The sequence below is a fragment of the Wyeomyia smithii genome, chromosome 1 (genome assembly GCF_029784165.1).
Source record: "Wyeomyia smithii strain HCP4-BCI-WySm-NY-G18 chromosome 1, ASM2978416v1, whole genome shotgun sequence".
Classification (NCBI taxonomy): domain Eukaryota; kingdom Metazoa; phylum Arthropoda; class Insecta; order Diptera; family Culicidae; genus Wyeomyia; species Wyeomyia smithii.
This window is the reverse complement of record NC_073694.1, coordinates 192232417-192254668: the sequence shown is the minus strand read 5'-3', so window position 1 is coordinate 192254668 and position 22252 is coordinate 192232417. Positions and strand designations below refer to the sequence as shown.

Sequence of the window (22252 nt, the reverse complement as noted above, 5' to 3'; positions counted from 1 at the left end):
TGCTGGAGCCGTTGATACGCACCGGTTCGCGAAAGTAACAAACGATTTTTTGAGCGCCTCGAAACTGATCGTTCGCCCGAAGCCGGAGTTTACCGGGACATTGCGATTTTTGTGTATATGATACATATTCTGATTTTGATCTCTGTTAATGTATTCCTTGTACAACTTTTGCGTTTCGCGCCTCACGCTTTAGTTGTGTGGAGTCAGAGCAAATTCTGTGCGAATTGAAAGGACACAGTGGATGATTGAAGCTTGAACTTTTGCGTGTAAGGGGTTGATTATTTTATCAGTCATACTTGACTTGGTGGCCATGATCAATTATAACTCAAGAAAAAAGACCACATGGTCATTTTTTCAACCCCTTCACCCGCTGCGTGGTATTAAGAGGCCTTTTGAAACCTCTCTCTCCTCCTCGTCCCCCTCTTTATGACCACGTGGTTGAGGGACGGCCCCTATTTAGTACATTTATATGTATAAGCCCCTATTCAGTACCGACTCCTCATCGAAAATAGTAGTTGCAATATTTTAAAAAGATAGGAATGATAAATATTTTTTAAAAATAACATTTTCCTCAGAAAACGCATCTTTTTAAATGATATATTAAAACGGGTATAGATTTAGGACCTGATTTGGTAAAACTTTTTAACTTCGCCCATATATTGTACAAAGGCGAACTTTCATTTAAGACATTTCGAGCAGTTTTTTATTCTTCATTTAAAAATCGAAAGATAATGATGAACATTTTAAAAAATTACGTTTGGCTCAGAAAAACGCAGCTTCTTCAAAAGATATATAAAAATCGGTTATAGCTTTAGGACCCAATTATCTATTAAATACTGCTTGTCAATTTCGTTCAGTGTACACTGCTGGAAACGTGCAAGGGGGATAGGTTTTTCTTTTTTCTTTTAATTTTCGTTGACAGGTCTGCTCGAATAGTGTAAAATTGAATTTGAATCAAAACAAATTGCTAAAACTCGTGAAGTGAATAACTTTTAACCAATTTTACGGGAAAAGAAAAACTAATCAGTACTAGTGAATCAATAGGAATGGCTACGACCCGAGTAAAAACACGTGAAACAAAGTCTGGAGAGGTTATCGCTTACAGCGAGGCGGCAATCAGGAATAATGCTTCTGCCGTAGAATATTGTCGCACGTCGATGGCCGCTTTATCTGGAAGCACAGCTGGTGAGTGCAAAAATTGTCTCTGCGTTTGCGATTAAGCACAGTTACGAGTGACAAATTTATTTTCAGGTGTACTTGGGCTGACGGGTATTATCGGCTTCCTGTTTTATATAGTAGCCGTGCTCGGGCTTTGGTGCATGTTGCTACTCAAATCTGGAACCAATTGGCAGAAATATTTTATCAGTCGGAAGAGTTTACTGACGAACGGATTCTTAGGGGGACTTTGTACGTACGTACTGTTTTGGACATTCCTCTACGGGATGGTGCACGTCTATTAAAGGTGATTCAATATTGAGTTATAAATTTGCCCTTCATTTTTTGACAAAACAATAATATATAGAAAACCCACATTTACTTTATACCAGATTGTATCAAAACAAAATTATTTCTGCGCAGTTACAATATAAACAATATAAAAATGATGGAGCAATAAGGCTAAGAAAAGTAGTTCCTGAAAACCTAAAGCCGTCTCTTTACGTTACTGGTGTCCTCGTTAAGGGCATAAACAAAAAGTTGAATAAAGCATTACCACAAAAAAAAAAACTTTATTAGAAATAAGTAGGTATTTATAATGCTTAGTTTAAATTTTGCAAGAAATTAGACTATATCAATCATTTATTGCATAAACATGTGCTACGTTTGAAAGCACAGTTTTTAAGATTCTGTGTTTATAACAATAGTTTAACTATGGATCCAGTTGCTGCGACTACCGACACTACCGGATCGCTTTTTGTTGCGTTCCGAAGCGTTATCCTTTCGCCCCAGTACGGGGCTACCACCGGAGCTAATATTCTTAATAAGAGATTTAAGTCCACGAGCTTGCGATTCAGCCGCGTTGCCTATGTTATTTGATTCCTGCGCTATTATGTAGAAATCATCTACAATATGTGCTGGTGGTGGTATGTCAAATGGAATTATGTCGTTCAGGGATTGGACGGAACCGCTCGTTCGTGTTGAATAGCGCGTTTTGCCATCAAGGCTGTATTTTTGATCGCTGAAAGACGATAACCGTGATTGATGAACTGAACCGGACGAAGCTGTGGCAGCTTGTTGCTGGATGCTTTGCAATTTAGCACGCAGTTGACTGTTCTCTTCTTGCAATTTTCGAAGCAAACTGCTCTCGCCTTCCGCCTTAGACAGTGTTGGCTGCGGCATGCACTGGTAGATGGTAGATAGGAAGTTGTGAAGCGAAACTAGTAAAGTATCCTGCCACTGCCTGGTGAAACACACTGAAAATGCAGAATGCTCTTCTGGGTTCTTGCAGAACGGAAAAACTGTAAGGTGACATGTTATCATTAAGACTACTCTCCGAGCTGAATATATTACAGGAACTTACAAAACCATTCCTTCCATTCACTTTGTGAAACTAGTTCTGGGGCGAGTTTGGTGAAAAACTCATTCACCTTGTCCGGTTTATTAGCCATGTAGGCAGTAATCAAATAAAGCTTAAGGATCGACTGCTCCAACTTCACTACAGCTGAAAATAGATCAACAATCAAACCTGTAATGCTCGAATCGAGGCAAACATCACCAATTACCTGTGGTAAAACTGTGTTCCAAGTTGCGAAACAGATGACTGTTGAGGTGTGCCCATAGATCCCGAAGTCCTTGCAGATCTTGCGTTTGAATCATCTGCATTAACTGGTCGATAATTTTGTCCACACGAAAACTTTTATCCTTATCGCTTTTCAACTCAGCATCAAACGATTTCAGTGTATTGGAAAATCCTCGAAACAGTACATATTCGCGGACCAGGCCATCCGTATATTGTATATGAGCCATAGCAAAGCAGTCGTTTAGTTCACTTTTATAAGTTGAATAAGTAGAAATTTAATTCTATTATGGATTGGATTACTTTACGACACAATCAATACACAAATGTTGATGTCAATGTTTTCGTTTACATTCATAAAAGTAATCAAAAAGGGACGAGAAAGTTCCACAGGGAACTGCCATCTTGCATACAATGTTGGAAAACTTTCACCAAAGATTAGTTGAGGCATCGTAATGCAAGGAGGTATATACAGGTGAGGACGAAGAAGACGTTTGTCTGGATCTGCAAAAAATGGGCAAAAAGACACATTATTTTGGCGTAGATCTTGGTCAACGAGGAAATGCCATTTGAAACGGTGTTCCACATTGTTCAATAACGTAGGAAGGCATTTTCAGCTCAAAACTTTCAAAGCTTGTGAAAAAATCTTGTGAAAATCTATTCTGTTCTGTTTATTTTTGGACGTGATATTTATTAACAAGAAAAAGTTCTTTAAACCTGAGATTCAAACTATCCCCTTGCCTTTCTATATTCCATTGTTCGTAATGCAATTTTTAAAAATGTACAATAAAGCCATTACAATTCCATTTTCATTTTCAATCCTTTCTCCCTTTCGAAAATGTTGAAAATTGTAAGGGGAAGGAAAACATCAAGCCGTTTTGCTATTAGCAACAAATATGTCCAGTGATAATGAAAGTGTTGTCAAAAACAAAATCAAATGAATATTATTCTCGATAATGTGTTGTTTTTCAACATTTATCTGTATGCAAGCCACAAACATCGTAAAATGCATGTATATTCTTATTAAGGATATTTTTGACGCAGAATTACGTCTCGCGGAAATATATATATAGGGGCACAAATTCAAAACCTGCCACGAAAATTGTCCACTCAGTCAGTTTCCAATTGATTTTTTTTTTCATTCTTACAGCAATCGATTAAAAAATCATCTACGCACTCGCTCAAATACACAAAACTATAGTATTATTGAAAATTGTCAAGCCTTGTTGAAACGCCGATTTCGATTCATCTGATTGGTCGCGTAATGCTAGCTTTTCCTAACACGGTCGACAGAATATTATACCTAGTTAACCGGTATTACACTCTTGGGATATATAAAATCTTCGAATCAATCATTTTTCTACTGGATGATAGGGAACCACCACATCTGAGTACTATAGTAACCGTGAGTTCATTATCAAGAAACGGTGTGCTATTTACTGCTAAGGCGGCATCCATAAGAGGGGGATACTTCTCCCTTGAACCTTGTGGGAAAGGCCAAAATAGAAAATGATCTCAAATGGAGCTCAGAATCGCCGAAAAGTAATTCTGAAGGCCAGAAACGGTCAGAATAGAAAATGATCCCAAATTAGGCTCAGAATCACCGAAAAGTGCTTCTCAAGGCCAAAAAAGGCCAGAATAGAAAATGATCCCAAATTAGGTTCAGAATCACCAAAAAGTGCTTCTAAAGGCCAGAAAAGGCTAAAATAGAAAATGATCCCAAATTAGGCTCAGAATCACCGAAAAGGGCTTCTAAAGGCAAGAAAAGGCCAAAATAGAAAATGATCCCAAATTAGGCTCAGACCGCCGAAAAGTGCTTCTAAAGGCCAGACATGACCAAAATAGAAAATGATCCCGAATTAGGCTCAGAATCACCGAAAAGTGCTTTTTAAGGCCAGAAAAGGCCAAAATAGGAAATGATCCCAAATTAGGCTCAGAATCACCGAAAAGTGCTTTTTAAAGCCAGGAAAGGCCAAAATAGAAAATGATCCCAAATTAGGCTCAGACCGCCGAAAAGTGCTTCTAAAGGCCAGACAAGACCAAAATAAAAAATGATCCCGAATTAGGCTCAGAATCACCGAAAAGTGCTTTTTAAGGCCAGAAAAGGCCAAAATAGGAAATGATCCCAAATTAGGCTCAGAATCACCGAAAAGTGCTGTTTAAGGCCAGAAAAGGCCAAAATAGAAAATGATCCCAAATTAGGCACAGAATCACCGAAAAGTGGTTTTAAAGGCCAAAATAGAAAGTGATCCCAAATTAGGCTCAGAATCACCGAAAAGTGGTTTTAAAGGCCAGAAAAGGCCAAAATAGAAAATGATCCCAAATTAGGCTCAGAATCGCCGAAAAGTGCTTCTAAAGGCCAGAAACGGTCAAAATAAAAAATGATTCCAAATTAGGCTCAGAATCACCGAAAAGTGCTTCTAAAGGCCAGAAAAGGCCAAAATAGAAAATGATTTCATATTAGGCTCAGAATAACCGAAAAGTGCTTCTAAAGGCCAGAAAAGGCCAAAATAGAAAGTGATCCTTGATTATGCTCAAAATCATCGAAAAGTGCTTTCAAAAGCCAGAAATGGCTAAAGTAGAAAATGATCCCAAATCAGGCTCAGAATCACCGAAAAGTGCTTTCAAAGGCCAGAAAAGGCCAAAATAGAAAATGATCCCAAATTAGGCTCAGAATCACCGAAAAGTGCTTTTAAAGGCCAAAAAAGGCCAAAATAGAAAATGATCTCAAATTAGGCTCAAAATCGCCAAAAAGTTCTTCTAAAGGTCAGAAATGGCCAAAATAGAAAATGATCCCAAATTAGGCTCAGAATTTTAAACTGACTCGATTTTTCACGTTCGTAATGTTGCTTAGGCCGTTACAAATTTTAATTTTATTTTATGTCACCCCTTTAACGAAGGGGGGGGGGGGGGCTTTCAAAAATTTTGAACATTGGAAGGGGAAGAAAAAAAGCTCATACCGTTTTATTCATTTTATTTGTTTTCCGACAGCATTAATGCTTAATTTAGCAATGAACAAGTCCAGTGATAGAGAGAGTGACGTCAAAAGGCAAGCGAAATAGATAATAATAATAATAAAGTGTTATTTTTCAACATTTATTTGAGTGCAAGTTACAAACGTCATAACTTGCACACAAACTTTTATCAAAAATATTTCTTTTTTTTTCGTCTCGGTGTTACTTATTTTTTGCCACCCCCTTTGCTAAGTTTGATAACCTTGGACATAAAAAGAATTCAAAATTTGTATCAGCCTTATTATTTTTAAAATTGTTTATCTAGAGTGTCGGGCATCCATGTTGTGGTAGGAATAAATTCAACCATTCTTGCTTTTTCCGGTTAGAAAAAATACCAGCTAACTTAAGAAACAATTTAAAAATCATACTTTCTCACTGTAAATAGTAAAATAAAAAAAAACATTGCTAAAAACTCAACAGCTGTGCAATTTAGCGAAACATTTTTGAAATTTTCGGGAATAATTTTAAGAATTTCGGCATACGAGATCGGTTTTTTGACTGATTTTCATGTCAACATATTTTGCTGGTATGTATTGGTAAAAAAAATTCACCAAAATAAATTAAGTGTGTGTAAGTTAAAAAAAAGTGCAAACAAGGATGATTTTTTTGGAGTGAATAAAAGTATCAGGATACATTGAAAGCGAAAGTTTCGGTTTTATTCTCCTTGTAAATAAACGAAAACCTAATGTCCTGTAGTTTAACTTTGCGTTTTCGACATATAGTTTAAAATCGGTTGCATGCTAAGGCCTTATGTTTTCAGCTAATTACACTTTCTAAGCTACCTGAATCTCTTGCTTAAGTTGTTGTATATGTGTAAACGGGCTGTATATGAATGCATCTTCGTTGAGATTCTAACTAACACTAATCGAATGAAAGGTATAATATCATTTGCAAACTTTACCATTATTCAGACCTGTTACTAGTTCTTGTTTCAATCAATAAATTAACTTTAAAACGAAATAGACGTTTTTCTGGAGCTTGTTAGTACGTTGTGCCACAAATAATCATGAACATTTACTTTCTCGCGCTAAAGGCTAGTATCACTCTGAAAAGAAGTTTGTTAAACAATAGGCACCAGAATCAACTTTGATGATTTCTCGTAGGAAACCATCGGTTATTCTTCTCTCCACGTATTTCTTTTCAGGTGGATATTAGACTTGACCGTGTTAATAATCGTTCACCAGTTGTATCGTTTGGTATCCTTTCGCAATAGAGCAACTGTTAGAGCAAATGAGTATATTGTGAGTTTTAGGCCTCTCCAATCAAAGCACATAGTGCGCGCTTGTAATCGCCGGAACATTCGTTCTAAAATAAAGAGAATGACAAAAAATGTACTTAGTATGCTTGAATAATATGAACATATTTCTTGCGGTAAAATTAATATTATGACACCCAAATTTTTGAAATATCGGAAACATTAAGGATGCAGTATAAGTCAAAATTATGTATGGCCCATTAGGACGAATTAAATAAATTTACCTACAAAATAATTCATAAATTAGACTTGAGTGTCTCAGTATGGTTAAAAAACATATTTCACGGTATGAAATATTGATGTGATTCTTTTTATTAAATAGAAACTATTTTTTAAAACTAGTTCTAAAATGAATTTCAACGAACACATAAGAAGGAAAAGAAAAAATCATTTTCTCAATATAGAAGATAAATTATTAGACACAAGACGTAAATACAATTAACCCACAACAAGTCTAGAATTTGCTTTTGAATCAAAAATTAAACAAATACAGTTTAAGAAAGGGTACATTCTCTAGAGCTAAAAACGTATCAACTTTGCTAGTTATTGACTTGACGAGAGTTAATTGCAGCTTTATGATTAAGCTAATTACCTCCTGTCATCGAACGAGAGGCATCCATTTCAAGGCATGATTCATTATCATTTTTTTAGATTATCATTTCGTATTGGTGAGTGAGCATCATCATTCGTTGTAGGTTGTGTTAATGGGAAAAACAACGGACAGAAAACAAAAACAAAAAACGGTTATTGCCGTACGTAGTTGAGGTTTCAAACTTAATGTCAAACTTTAAGAAGACTTACCCGCACAGCGCTCAGCAGCGTCTTGTTGTACATCTGCTCATACTCATCTTTAACATTCTGCAAATCTATCTCCGAACGGGACACGATTATGCGTATCAAACTGCCATCATCGGTGCCAGCGCCGTCCATTGCCTTGTGCAGTCGCTTGGCAAAGAAATGTGGCGCCATCTGAACGCATTCGACGATAGCACTCAAAGCGTCGTACAATTCACCGCTAAGCTCGTCTTTCATGGCTTGCTCGATTGTACGTCCGGATTGTTTCTTATATTCATCAAAAACAATCTCCAACTGATCGAAGCTGGCATGGGCTAAAATTTTATAGAATACCTCCTCGTCCGTACCCAGTTTGCCTTCGCCTGCATTGTACAACTGGGTAGCCTGCTCCACTGCTAAATCGGCATCGACTGTACCCTGGGGATCACGGGCACCGACAATGATCATGGTCAACAATCTTCGGAAGCTCCCGTCCGTTTCGCTGCACAAATGTTCGGCCAAAGGACGACTGTACATTTCTTCGTAGCAGTCGACAATCTTCTTAATCTCCTCATTGGTTTGCGGTGCTAGAATCTCAATCAGAGCCTCCTCATTAGTACCAAGCCCGTCCATGGCTTTGTGCAGTTGTTTGCACAGATACTTCTCCGGTTGAAGCATCAACGCAACGATGACGTCCTCGAACTTGCCGCCTAATTCGGACTTGAGGTCTTCGATTAAGTCCTGGGGGTGGTTGGAAATATTTAAAAGAGAGGAATTAATTGGTTGACACACGTAAACAAAGTTTCTTCATAGACGTGCACAGAATGACGAATGAATGATTGAGGGATATATTAGGCCGTTACAAATTTGATGTTTTTGGCATGACACTCCCCAAACAGAATTTTGATCCATGCTACAAATTTGTTAGAAACATTGTGGCCCTGGAGCTCAAACTGGGAAAAAAAATGGAAGATAGCTTCATCATTCATTCTTGCGAATTTCGTCGTCCCTAACTACCAACATTTTTTCAGAGACAACTGAGTTTTCTCGTAAACACAACGTTGAAGTGACGAACCTGGCGAGCATATACTATGCGATTGATATTGTTTAGTTTCCATTTTCAATTCCAAGCTATATATGAATGGCCTGATGTATCTCAAAACTACTGACGATTTGTTAGTTATACAGTCCCTCTACAACTGTGGGTCAGTCAACGTGTTGTCTGAATGTTCAAAAATAAATATAAAATCGGAGAAGTTATCAACTACCAATGTTTTACTATCTAACTCTGTGTTCTGATGTGTACTTTCGATCGATAATTAGTTTCACTGCAGCTGATGTGTATAAATCGGTTGAGAAGAAAAATATCACTTTCATAGCAAAAGACACAATTATGGGTCACTTTTGACATTTAAAATAATTTAGTCTATAAAATCGTCAAAACACATTATAAAAGTTGTTTTATTGTAGTAAAAGTGCTTGCTAATAAGTTATTTTTTTCAGTCTTCATGCATTATTTTGCAAAAGTAATTAAAAAAGCTAAAATATGGACTGACCCACAATATTGCGCACCGTAAAATGTAACATTATTACAATTATGGGTCATTTCGTTTAATACACCGGGTAGAATTATTACTTTTCGGAAAAATTTGCAAATTTTTAAATCATTTCAATCGTATAAATCAGGCTGAGTTAACGTATTTTCGTAAAAGTGACCCATAATTGTGGAGGGACTGTACATTTTTTAAGTACCCTGCGTATTTTTAGATAATATTCCCTCGTTCTGACTAGCCAACAAAAAATTTGTTGTGTAACAGTTCAATTGAAATTCTCTTAATAATAGCTTCATAAGCTGTAACCCTACAACATTGTTTGTTGGGCATTATTATTCTTTTGTACGCTCATTGATCATTCCAATCAATTCTTCTTCTCCAAACGTGACTATATCAAAGTAAATCCTGACATAGTTGAGCTATGGTACTGTTCTAGAGCGCATATTCTTCATGTTGTACATATGTACACTATCAAGCCTAACGAATTCCCATGATGACTCATCGCGTCGTCGTCGTCGTACCTACTACGACGCGATAAAAAGCGTCAAGGCCACATAGCTAAAACTAATAACGTATATTGCCTACGCCCCGCGCACCGGGGATTGCTGAAATGTTACAACCATTACTCACCCGATCCAACTCGCTATTGTACGTTTCCAATATTTGCATCCGCTGGGCATTGCTGCGGGCACAGAGAATGTCGATAATGGCCTGCTCGTCCGTACCCATGCCCTTCATGGCAGCCCGTAAGGCGTTGGCATCTGCTGAAGCATCAAAATCTTCTGCTGGAAGTACGGTTGGTTTTGGCTGAAATTATAGTACAGACGTTTCAGTCTTAAATTCCTCAATCCAGGAAATGAACAATCAAACTTACAGTATAGTACCACGACATCGTTTTTGAGGTTTCTTAGCTAGAACACGAAGTAACTGAAGTTGAACCGTATACTTTTATTACACCGACTTTGAGCTCAGATCGGAACAAGACGTATCGCCAGTCAACCGGTTTGCATCAGTATCAATCTAAGACTGAGAATGTGGAAGTGGAACTGCTCTGGAATCCGACTGTGACAGGTAGCGTGTTTTTGTATCTCTCTGGTGTGTGGTACGTCACTTTTATGGTTGTGTCGGAAAACGAACCAAGCGGTAACATCTGCATCACACATACAAAAACAAAGTTTTTCATTTATGAAACCGTTATAGAGCTGAATGCAACATCGTTATGGGTCTGCAACAAGAACTATGTTGCACCACAGTTGAACCATAATTCGTGCCATTTCGTATATAAAAGGTAGAGACTGTGTTATAAAGAGATACGCAAAGAGAAAAACAGTAAATATGGCAACCCTTTGCTAATATTTTATTTTAAACAATTCTGGCAACCACATTTATTTTCGCATGACTTTTCATACGCACTAGAAAGTGTAATAAAATTTCGAAACTTTGTAAGGATGTATTACTGAGTTTTAGTGCTTGTTTATACAATTATAATAATTTCCAATGCATCACTCATAACATGAGCATGACGAACACATCTTTCGTTGGAACCATAATTGTACGTGATTCACAGAATTTAAACTGATCGCAACACACATTCTGTACGAAAAGTAACACACATGAGTTTGTTTACTTTGCACACTTGGAGCCTCGATTTGACGGTTCACTTGGTGTTTTCGACCTCACTCTTTGCGTATCTGTTCATAACACCGTCTGTAATAAAAGGTGTCCGAGTCTATATTTGACATAAGGCTAAAATTTTCTCCAACGTGCAGGGCCCTTGACGATGCTGTAAATTAAATTACTTCTCAGGTTATAATAATTGATTTGCTTCGAGATATGACATATATTATGCAATAAATATAGAAAATGATCGATCCACCTTTTACAGCATCCATCTTTTACCTTTAGTTTTAAAGAATTCGTATTCATTTCTCTCGATTTTGGATTGTTTATCGCTATGATTCCAGGCGTTTCATCACTCGTCAATCTGATCGAGCCATCGTGTACGCGTTGTTACACGGTTTGTCGTCCGACACACCTCCGACATGTCCAGCTCACCGATGTCAGTTGACCTAGCAGACTAGAGCCGGGGTGGCTCGTGGTGTATCAAGAAGTCGTTGCACTTCCACTCGGTTCTGGGCTGCAAGGCGTCATGCTCTTAGGCGTCTGATCACTCGTAGGCCACTTTTAATCTGATTAAGACATTGTGCACGCTGTGCTCCTCTGTTTCTGGTGCCCTTGCGACGTGTCCGGTCCATCGCAGTCTGTTAACTTTAACTAGATGTGCAATGAGGATTTCGCTTAGCAGCGCGTGCATCTCATAGTTCATGCGTCTACGCCATTATCCGTCTTCAGTCTGTACTCCACCGTAGATGGTTCGTTTCTCTAGCCCATGAAGAACCACCGCTCTAACTAGTGTTTTGTACAGCTCCAGCTTCGTACTGCGGCGCAATCGGTTGGATCTCAGCGTCTTACGAAGTGTGAAGTAGGCGTAGGAATGCGTTTCCGGATCTCCTTGCTGGTGTCGTTGTCAGCGGACACCAGCGATCCTAAGTACACGAACTCGTCTACCATCTCAAGCTCATCACCTTTCACGATGATCCGGGGTGGGAGGCTAACATTGTTCTTCTGGGAGCCTCTTCCCTTCATATACTTTGATTTTGACGCATTGATCCGCTTTTAGTCTGGTGTAGGTTTCCTCCACCGTCACAAAGTTTCGTGCTATGATGTCGAAGTCATCAGCGAAGCCTTTAATCTGAACCCGCTTAGTGATAATTGTACCACTCGTGTCGATGCCCGCTCTTTCTATAACAGCTTCGAGGGCGGTGTTGAATAGCAAACAGAAAAGTCCATCACCTTGTATCAATCCTCGGTATGACTCGAGTGTATCCCCGATATACGCACGAAACACATCACACGATGCATGGTAGCCTTGATCAGCCACATCAGTTTATCCGGGAGAATATCCTCGTTCTCGTGCATGATCTGCCATAGCTATTCTCGATCAACTGGTGATGTTCGAGAAAAACCGTCCTGCGATGAGCACATCGAGGATTGTTGTTTGTTTGTCAAGTAATTTCCAAGTGGCTTTGTGGATGTCCTCGCGGGGAAAGAATGTAGTTCGGACTACCAATCCTCGGGAAGCTGCAGAGTTTACGCATCTTTGGCCGTTATTATTCGTCTCGGTGTGCAGACTTTCTTGTCCGATCACCGGTTTATACAGGTTTTCCCTTCCTAGCGTTCACATCTCCGATGACGATGTCCCGCCGCGAGCAGCTGTCGTAGACATCCTTCAGCTGTATGTAGAAGGCTTCCTTTTTAACTTCGGGTTTTCCTTTATGCGGGCAGTGCACAACCGGCCTTTAATTCTCAATACACACATTCTGACGCTGATCGCCTGCCACTTGATCACACGACTTTGCGTCCTGCCCAACACGAGAAGTCGGCACACCGCTTATTTCTTGTGCCGCCGCTCTGGGCCTTGTGGTCACACATCTTCCGTACGTTTTCTCCTTTCCGGCAAAGTTCCTGCAGCGCTACAATGCTTAAAAGACGAAGTTCCAGCTGATCCAGTTGAATCCTGTCGCCACCCGGGATGTTCAGCGATCTATAGTTCCATGCTTCCAATCAGTGTCCTGTATTCGTAGCCGATTGTTCCGATCCGTTTCTTCTCCTTAAATATTCGCAGTAAAGTGTTTTTTGCCATGTCACCGTCATGGGTGGGGCTGAACACCGTATTTCTTACTTTATCCGCTCTTCTGGAGTACAGATGCTGTTTGGGCCGTTCCTCCTGCAGAAAAAGCGCACCAGATTCTTGGGCTCGCCGTTAAGGGAGATTGTGTAAAGCTCACTACGCATTATCTAACCCTAACTCCTGCTGCTTGTTCGGGGTTATTTATCTATTATATTCTCACCTAGCCTCCATATCTTGAGGTTGTTTCGCTATCCACAACCTGTCCGATTTCTATGGCTATGCGTATTGGAACTCACATTAAAGATGTGAGAAGTGTGTTAAGCCCTGTGAGAATCACTACGATACGCTGACCAAGCAGAACGTAGAATCCGTAGAAATTCCGTAGTACCATCTAATAATAGGCTTGTGAACTACAGTCCCTATATTTACAGTCTGGCGGAGTTGATTCGGGAACCAATTAAAACTGCTATAACGGGAACCAGTCGTATTGAATCTCCATTGACTGGTTCCCGTTATAACAGTTCAAACTGGTTCCCTAATTCACTCCGCCAGACTAGTAAAATATACAGTAACTATATTGTGAACGCTTTACACTTTCATTTGATTTCGCTTCCTTAGCGTCACAGTAGGCTTTTGCTCGTAAATGTAGAACAACCGTCACCTCTCACAGAAAGAATAGGATGGTCAATCGACACTCGTGCATCAAAGAGATGCACACTGTTATTCGTTTGGCGATGTTATTTTGATCTATTCCTACAACGTGCGTAATTTCTAGAAAAAAATGTTAGTATACGTTTGAAGAAAAAAACGTCGTGGTGGCGAGTACTCGTTTGACGTGTTTGGTCAACTTTGTTCAGAGTAAATAGAAGATGATTATCGCATTGAAAAGTGGTTCTACCGTGACCATTTACAAGCCTGCCTGCAAATCATTCAAAATATTACCCATTATTTGATACAACTTTGTCCAAACCCGAAAAGTGTGTTGAGGCTATCCTCGAATTAGGCCATATGTGCAGCACTGCTGATCAGGCAGACCATGTGCCAACGAACGAAACAAGTAGTAATTAGACGACGCGTTATCTAGGAAATATGAGTGAGGTAAGACTTCTCATTTGAGCGTTTCTATCTAAGTTTTAACAAACTTTGGCAGAATGAGGGCGAGCGTTGTCATGCATTAGAATCACTTTTGTCGTGCCTCTGCTCCGTATTGTGATTGTTCACCATCACACAGTGCTTGGCTTAATCGCACCAATTGAAGTCGATAACGTTCGAGACCATCTGGGAGATGTCAACAGTTCATAATAATTAACACCAAATACACGGCATAACTTTTGCAGTGTGTGTATTTGGTCGACCTGGTAACGTAAAAACATGACTGAGCAGTTCCCATGACTCTCTTTTCTTTGGGTTGCTGTATAAATCAATTCTCCATCAATCATCACGATCAGATGAAGAAAACTTTCCCTTTTTTGTTACTGGAGCAGTTGTTCACAGGCGAACGAACAACGCGCAACGTTCTTTGGCTTTACATTATGAGGAACCCAAGTCACTTGTTGTTGGTACTGGTTGTTGGGGGGTCTAGAACAATTTGTTTTCGAATATATATATTTGTAATTGAAAAACTAGTGAAATGGAAATGAATAATATGTTTCAGAAATACAAAAAAATTATCAGGGTTCTCTGATCATACTGAAATATTCAGGGTTGTTTTTATTTATATAACAAAACAAAGCTTACATAATACGTTTTATAGAGCAACTCAAAGCTTTCATTTGATGTTATTAAAAATTGCGCCGTTCTCTTATTATGCCAAACATTGTTTCATTAGGGGAAAGTAGGTAAAGACGGACACCCTAAGGTTTAATCTAAATAATTACTTAGGTATTGCTATTTAGATCGCAGTAGTCATACAAATTGAAACTTAAGGTCATTTGTTTTCATAACCATTTTTGGTTTTAGTGAACTTCCTTCAAGTTTTGTGTGTTTTGGGTCTTCAAAAATAAGACTACAAATTGCTGTTTTTTGTCATGGTTGGGAAAGACGGACACTTGGTGTGGGTAAGATGGACACTACGAAGGTAAAGGTGGACACTCACAAAAAAGATGTAGTACGTTCAGTATTCTTTTGATTTATGTGTTAAGTGATGGCCATACATTACTCTCCGTTATTAGAGTCCATCTATACATCACGTGAACAGTTTGAGAGGGTGGGTTTCGATGAAGGCGAAAATTCTCCGCCTATATGGCCTGTTCTAACTGCTAAATGATTAATATCTGCTGGTTTCTCTGGCGGGTGTAAAATGTGAACATCTGTAGTACACAACAGGTGCTACATATGAAAACTCTTAGAAAATCCGTGTGTCCATCTTTCCCTACCTTAGTGTGTCCGTCTTGCCCGATCTGGTTGTACATTTTTCAAACGATCGTAGCTCTTCATCGGAACATCGAAAATCTGCTGTATTTTCACTAGAAAACCGAGGAAAGACTAATTAATCACTTTACTATTGTGAACAAATCAAAACACGTAAGTTTCACGAGTTTTTCACTATTTTCCGTGGAATAAAAATTACATCAAATTTCGCGTTCACGAAAATATTCTTTGTTTTACTTATAAATTTGACAGTTTGCTTGCTGAAAACCGATAATGCAACTCAAAAGCATTAACACACTATAAAGAAGGTATTCGCATCACTCAACTATCATAATACATTCTAGTTTGTGAAATATTAAAAGTGTCCATCTCACCCGTAGTGTCCGTCTTTACCTACTTTCCCCTATATGAAAAAACAAAACTTGAAGGTTTCAAAACTATCTGATCGGGCTCCTCTTGATAAGTATACATAGTTCCCATCCCACCAGCTTTTCAATTACAAAAAAAAAAAAATGTCTGAAAAAAAATGGTTCTGGACCCGCCGATAGAACATTTCAATTTTAGTAGCATATTAAAGAGGACACCTTGAGCTTTCGAATGATGAGTATAAGAGCGATACTAATTCTTTTCGGATAAGTCTCTTCTACCAGAGACACCGTGGATTGACTTACACGTGAGGTAAAACTTAAAGCTAACTATATTTAAGATATGTAACAAATTAAATTCAATCTTTCAATTTACTACATCCCAGGCCAATATAATTGAGATATAGGATATCGCGATTGTTATCACGTTGCGCGATAGGGAAGAGCTACTACAGTAAGTAGCATTAAAACATTGTCGTCTCAGTTAAATTTCATGCTGTACTACTTTTAGGAATATGTAATTCTTCAAATAAAAGTCTTCACAAACCGGGAAGCTTTTTTCTCTATTGCCAACAGTTTCCAAAACATGCACTCATTTGTAAATGGTTTGACGGGTAACTCTTAATACTGAGGTAAGCTGTTCCTGCGTTTGGCGTGGATCATCATCCAGCAATACCTTCTATTCAACACCTTCGAAGGTTTTTTGCTCTTCTTCACGCCGACAATCGTCAAAGTCGCAAAGCTTGGCGATTCAGAGCTAAATTTAAGATCATTTTCTTTTTTGGATTTTTCTGGCATTTACAAGCAGTTTCGTCAATTTTAGGTTCAATTTGGGAGCATTTTCCTTTTTGGCCTTTTCTGGCCTTAAGGAGAACTTTTCAGCGAGTTTAAGCACAACTTGGGATCATCTTTTGTTTTTGGTCTTTTCTGGCCTTAGGAAGCATTTTTTGGCGATTCTGAGCTCAATTTGGGATCATTTTTTTAGGCCTTTTCTGGCCTTAAGAAGCATTTTTTTGGCGATTCTGAGCTCAATTTGGGATCATTTTCTTTTTTGGCCTATCCTGGCCTTAGGGAGCATTTTTTGATAACTTCAAGCTCAATTTGGGATCAATTTCTATTTTGGCCTTTTCTGGTCTTAGGAGGCATTTTTTGGCGATTCTGAGCTCAATTTGGGATCATTTTCTTTTTTGGCTTTTCCAGGCCTCAGGAAGCAGGCCTTTTCTGGGCTTAGGAAGCACTTTTCAGCGATTCTGAGTTCAATTTGGGATCATTTTATTTTTTGGCCTATCCTGGCCTTAGGAAGCATTTTTTTATAACTCTAAGCTCAATTTGGGATCATTTTCTATTTTGGCCTTTTCTGGTCTTAGAAGGCATTTTTTGGCGATTCTGAGCTCAATTTGGGATCATTTTCTTTTTTGGCTTTTCCAGGCCTCAGGAAGCATTTTTTGGCGATTTTAAGCTCAATTTGGGATCATTTTCTTTTCTGGCCTTTTCTGGCCTTAGGAAGCACTTTTCAGCGATTCTGAGCTCAATTTGGGATCATTTTCTTTTTTGGCCTTTTCAGGCCCTAGGAAACACTTTTCACTTTCAATTTTGGCCTTTTCTGGCCTTAGGGAGAACTTTTCAGCGATTCTGAGCTCAATTTGGGAACATTTTCATTTTTGGCCTTAGGGAGAACTTTTCAGCGATTCTGAGCTCAATTTGGGAACATTTTCATTTTTGGCCTTAAGGAGAACGTTCAGCGATTTTGAGCTCAATTTGGGATCATTTTTTTTTTGGCCTTTTCAGGCCCTAGGAAACACTTTTCAGCGCTTCTGAGCTCAATTTGCGATCATTTTCAATTTTGGCCTTTTCTGGCCTTAGGGAGAACTTTTCAGCGATTCTGAGCTCAATTTGGGAACATTTTCATTTTTGGCCTTAGGGAGAACTTTTCAGCGATTCTGAGCTCAATTTGGGAACATTTTCATTTTTGGCCTTAAGGAGAACGTTCAGCGATTTTGAGCTCAATTTGGGATCATTTTCTTTTTTGGCCTTTTCTGGCCTTAGGAAGCATTTTTTGATAACTCTAAGCTAAATTTGGGATCATTTTCTATTTTGGCGATTCTGAGCTCAATTTGGGATCATTTTCTTTTTTGGCCTTAGGGAGAACTTTTAGCGATTCTGAGCACAATTTGGGATCATTTTCTATTTTGGCCTATCCTGGCCTTAGGAAGCATTTTTTGATAACTCTAAGCTCAATTTGGGATCATTTTCTATTTTGGCCTTTTCTGGTCTTAGGAGGCATTTTTTGGCGATTCTGAGCTCAATTTGGGATCATTTTATTTTATGGCTTTTCCAGGCATTATGAAGCATTTTTTGGCAATTTTGAGCTCAATTTGGAATCATTTTCTTTTCTGGCCTTTCCTGGCCTTAGGAAGCATTTTTGGCGATTCTGAGCTCAATTTGGGATCATTTTCTTTTCTGGCATTTTCTGGCCTTAGGAAGCACTTTTCAGCGATTTTGAGCTCGATTTTGGATCATTTTCTCTTTTGGCCTTTCCTGGCCTTAGGAAGCATTTTTTGGCGATTCTGAGCTCAATTTGAAATAATTTTCTTTTTTGGCTTTTCCAGGCCTCAGGAAGCATTTTTTGGCGATTTTAAGCTCAATTTGGGATCATGTTCTATTTTGGCCTTTTCTGGCCTTAGGAAGCACTTTTCAGCGATTCTGAGCTCAATTTGGGATCATTTTCTTTTCTGGCATTTTCTGGCCTTAGGAAGCACTTTTCAGCGATTTTGGGCTCGATTTTGGATCATTTTCTGTTTTGGCCTTTCCTGGCCTTAGGAAGCATTTTTTGGCGATTCTGAGCTCAATTTGAAATAATTTTCTTTTTTGGCTTTTCCAGGCCTCAGGAAGCATTTTTTGGCGATTTTAAGCTCAATTTGGGATCATTTTCTTTTTTGGCCTTTTCTGGCCTTAGGAAGCACTTTTCAGCGATTTTGAGCTCAATATTTTGGCGATTCTGAGCTCAATTTGGGATCGTTTTTTTTGTCTTTTTCTGGTCTTAGGGAGAATTTCCAGCGATTTTGAGCTCAATTTGGGATTATTTTCTTTTTTGGCCTTCTCTGGTCTTAGGAAGCACTTTTTGGCGATTCTGAGCTCAATTTGGGATCATTTTCTTTCCTGGCTTTTCCAGGCCTCAGGAAGCATTTTTTGGCGATTTTAAGCTCATTTTGGGATCATTTTCTTTTCTGGCATTTTCTGGCCTTAGGAAGCACTTTTCAGCGCTTCTGAGCTCAATTTGGGAACATTTTCATTTTTGGCCTTAGGGAGAACTTTCAGCGGTTCTGAGCTCAATTTGGGATCATTTTCTTTTTTGGCTTTTCCAGGCATTATGAAGCATTTTTTGGCGATTCTGAGCTCAATTTGGGATCATTTTCTTCTCTGGCATTTTCTGGCCTTAGGAAGCACTTTTCAGCGCTTCTGAGCTCAATTTGGGATCATTTTCTGTTTTGGCCTTTTCTGGTCTAAGGAAGCAGTTTTCAGCGATTCTGAGCTCAATTTGGGATCATTTTCTTTTTTTTGCTTTTCCAGGCATTATGAAGCATTTTTTGGCGATTTTGAGCTAAATTTGGGATCACTTTCTTCTTTGGTCTTTCCTGGCCTTAGGAAGCATTTTTTGGCGATTCTGAGCTCAATTTGGGATCATTTTCTTTTTTGGCCTTTTCTGGTCTTGGAAGCACTTTTCAGCGCCTCTGAGCTCAATTTGGGATCATTTTCTTTCCTGGCTTTTCCAGGCCTCAGGAAGCATTTTTTGGCGATTTTGAGGTCATTTTGGGATCATTTTCTTTTCTGGCCTTTTCTGGCCTTAGGAAGCACTTTTCAGCGCTTCTGAGCTCAATTTGGGAACATTTTCCTTTTTGGCCTTAGGGAGAACTTTCAGCGATTTTGAGCTCAATTTGTGATCATTTTCTTTTTTGGCCTTTTCTGGTTTTAGGAAGCACTTTTTAGCGATTCTGAGCTCAATTTGGGATCATTTTCTTTTTTGGCTTTTCCAGGCATTATGAAGCATTTTTTGGCGACTCTGAGCTCAATTTGGGATCATTTTCTTTTCTGGCATTTTCTGGCCTTAGGAAGCACTTATCAGCGCTTCTGAGCTCAATTTGGGAACATTTTTATTTTTGGCCTTAGGGAGAACTTTCAGCGATTCTGAGCTCAATTTGGGATCATTTTGTTTTCTGGCATTTTCTGGCCTTAGGAAGCACTTTTCAGCGATTTTGAGCTCGATTTGGGATCATATTCGCTTTTGGCCTCTCCTGGCCTTAGGAAGCATTTTTTCTCGATTCTGAGCTCATTTTGGGATCATTTTCTTTTTTGGCATTTTCTGGCCTTAGGAAGCACTTTTCAGCGATTCTGAGCTCGGTTCGGGATCATTTTCTTTTTTGGCCTTTGCTGGCCTTAGGAAGCATTTTTTGGCGATTCTGAGCTCAATTTGGGATCATTTTCTATTTTGGCCTTTTCTCACCTTGGGAAGCACTTTTCGGCAATTTTAAGCTCAATTTGAGACCATTTTCTTTTTTGGCCTTATCAGGCCTTAGGAAGAATTTTTTTAGCTATTCTGAGCTCAGTTTGGGATCATTTTCTTTTTTGGCCTTTTCTGGCCCTAGGAAGCACTTTTCAGCGCCTCTGAGCTCAATTTGGGATCCTTTTCGTTTTTGGCCTTAGGAAGCATTTTTTGGCGATTCTGAGCTCAATTTGGGATCATTTTCTTTTTTGGCCTTTACTGGCCTTAGGAATCACTTTTCGGCGATTGTGAGCTCAATTTGGGATCATTTTCTTTTCTTTGCTTTTCTGGCCTTAGGGAGAACTTTCAGCGATTTCGAGCTCAATTTGGGATCATTTTCTTTTTTGGCCTTTTCTGGAACTTTTCGGCAATTTTGAGCTCAATTTTGGATCGTTTTTTTTTTACTTTTTCTGGCCTTAGGGAGAATTTTCAGCGATTTTGAGCTCAATTTGGGATTATTTTCTTTTTTGGCCTTAGGCAGAACTTTTCAGCGATTCTGAGCTCAATTTGGGATCATTTTCGTTTTTGGCCTTTACTGGCTTTAGGAAGCACTTTTCGGCGATTCTGAGCTCAACTTGGGATCATTTTCGTTTTTGGCCTTTTGGCCTCACATCATCCTATCATCTGTTTAAAATCGGTATACAGTACACTCGATGGAGTCCAGTCATGGCAAATTATGCACATTCACGGATTTCTGGACAAACTAGCGGGATTGGCCAAAGCGACGATGGGTCGAGTGTCCTTAGTTCGAATATCGGGGGCGCTCTCAAGCCTCTTTTGAAACTCGAAGAGATACACACTTATTCTCGTTTTAATTGTTCAGTAATTTTTATCACGGTCATGTTCAGTAAATTTGAAAAAATACTGATCATTTTGTAATTTCCTCAAAAATAACTGATGTCGGTAAAAGTTTTAACCGAATTACCGTTATACAAAAGGCACTTGACAAGCTCAGCAAAAAACATTGCAGACCTTTTCTGTAAACTAAAGTATGTTTTGCACTTTCATAAAGTTCAGTAAATATTTGGCGATCTGTCAGCACCTACCTATGTGTTGCTGAAAACCCTTCAATTGATTTACTGAACTCTTGATGTTTGTTACTATACTGTTCTACAATTTTTCTGCATCTGTCAAAACGAAACATCAAAAGTCCGTCATTTTGCAAATATTCAGAGTGTTCAGAGTTAAAGTGTTTCGCGTGTGATTTTCAAAAAAAAAAATTAAAATGGATATCGTATTTTCGAATCTACAAGAAAGCGACGTGAAAGTACACGATCTATTCAGGAAGTTGTTATTTATCAAATATGTACGTAGTTGTGTATTTTAATTGAATGGTTCATATCATGGCACATCCGCAACAATGATTTCACCCAAGATTCCATCTATTACGATTGAGATAATGCAAATCATTTCAGTCAGCATATGGATATTTTTCCACCACAGGAGAGCAGTTTACTAGAAGCCTGCAATGAAAAGCCTATATTCATCATAACATCAAACGTATCAAGTTTTCACTTGAATGTGCTGGGAACACCAGTATAATCGATCCAAACAATCCGAAATACCTTTATAAAATTATTCAACGGTTGTAATAGCAGCTTTCACAATGGTCGTATTTATTTTTCTCTTTTCGCTGTACGTTTACAAAACGCTCGGTAATTCGTGACGAATAGTCAGCATTGTAAATACCGACTCATGCAGCAATTTTTGATGAACACTTTGTAAATTTTTACTGAGCTATCTTCTATGTTTGACATTTCAGCGAGAATGAATAATTACTGAACACTCGTCAAGCAAATAAATTACTGAACAGATTGCTGATGGCTCAGCTGTTGAGAACTCGTTAAAAAGATTGCTGAGTTCGGTAAAAGAAACTAAGTGTGTATAACACAAGGTGATAGTCTCTCGAACCTATTTTTTAGCATTGCTCTGAAAGGTGTGATTAGAAGAGTGTGG

The 22252-nt window shown here is 38.7% G+C and overlaps 3 protein-coding genes across 3 annotated transcripts; 1 reads left to right on the top strand and 2 right to left on the bottom strand.

Moving 5' to 3' along the window:
* The first annotated feature begins 914 nt into the window (after window positions 1-914).
* On the top strand, window positions 915-1615 carry LOC129727683 (ER membrane protein complex subunit 6). Its single transcript, XM_055685734.1, has 2 exons — window positions 915-1185; window positions 1252-1615. The coding sequence occupies exons 1-2, from the start codon at window positions 1047-1049 to the stop codon at window positions 1458-1460; spliced, it is 348 nt and encodes a 115-aa protein (XP_055541709.1). The 5' UTR covers window positions 915-1046; the 3' UTR covers window positions 1461-1615.
* A 96-nt stretch (window positions 1616-1711) lies between these two features.
* On the bottom strand, window positions 1712-3111 carry LOC129727676 (WD repeat-containing protein 91). Its single transcript, XM_055685722.1, has 3 exons — window positions 2721-3111; window positions 2519-2659; window positions 1712-2456 (listed from the first exon to the last, which is right to left on the bottom strand). Exons 1-3 carry the CDS (start codon window positions 2962-2964, stop codon window positions 1864-1866), a joined length of 978 nt encoding a protein of 325 aa, XP_055541697.1. The 5' UTR covers window positions 2965-3111; the 3' UTR covers window positions 1712-1863.
* Window positions 3112-6378: 3267 nt separating this feature from the next.
* LOC129717530 (annexin B10-like) lies at window positions 6379-10366 on the bottom strand. Its single transcript, XM_055667497.1, has 4 exons — window positions 10205-10366; window positions 9961-10137; window positions 7805-8518; window positions 6379-7053 (listed from the first exon to the last, which is right to left on the bottom strand). The coding sequence occupies exons 1-4, from the start codon at window positions 10220-10222 to the stop codon at window positions 6997-6999; spliced, it is 966 nt and encodes a 321-aa protein (XP_055523472.1). The 5' UTR covers window positions 10223-10366; the 3' UTR covers window positions 6379-6996.
* Window positions 10367-22252: the final 11886 nt, after the last annotated feature.

What these genes read in the sequence shown, in the direction of transcription:
- LOC129727683 (XM_055685734.1), top strand. Translation starts at nt 1,047, where the DNA reads ATGGCTACGACCCGAGTAAAAACACGTGAAACAAAGTCTGGAGAGGTT. An exon ending in TTTATCTGGAAGCACAGCTG is followed by an intron (nt 1,186 to 1,251) that starts GTGAGTGCAAAA and finishes ATTTATTTTCAG; the next exon opens with GTGTACTTGGGCTGACGGGT.
- LOC129727676 (XM_055685722.1), bottom strand. Translation starts at nt 2,964, where the DNA reads ATGGCTCATATACAATATACGGATGGCCTGGTCCGCGAATATGTACTG. An exon ending in GGAACACAGTTTTACCACAG is followed by an intron (nt 2,660 to 2,720) that starts GTAATTGGTGAT and finishes ATCTATTTTCAG; the next exon opens with CTGTAGTGAAGTTGGAGCAG. An exon ending in TGAATGGAAGGAATGGTTTT is followed by an intron (nt 2,457 to 2,518) that starts GTAAGTTCCTGT and finishes GTCACCTTACAG; the next exon opens with TTTTTCCGTTCTGCAAGAAC.
- LOC129717530 (XM_055667497.1), bottom strand. An exon ending in ACAATAGCGAGTTGGATCGG is followed by an intron (nt 8,519 to 9,960) that starts GTGAGTAATGGT and finishes AACCACCCCCAG; the next exon opens with GACTTAATCGAAGACCTCAA. An exon ending in CGCTGCTGAGCGCTGTGCGG is followed by an intron (nt 7,054 to 7,804) that starts GTAAGTCTTCTT and finishes TCTTTATTTTAG; the next exon opens with AACGAATGTTCCGGCGATTA.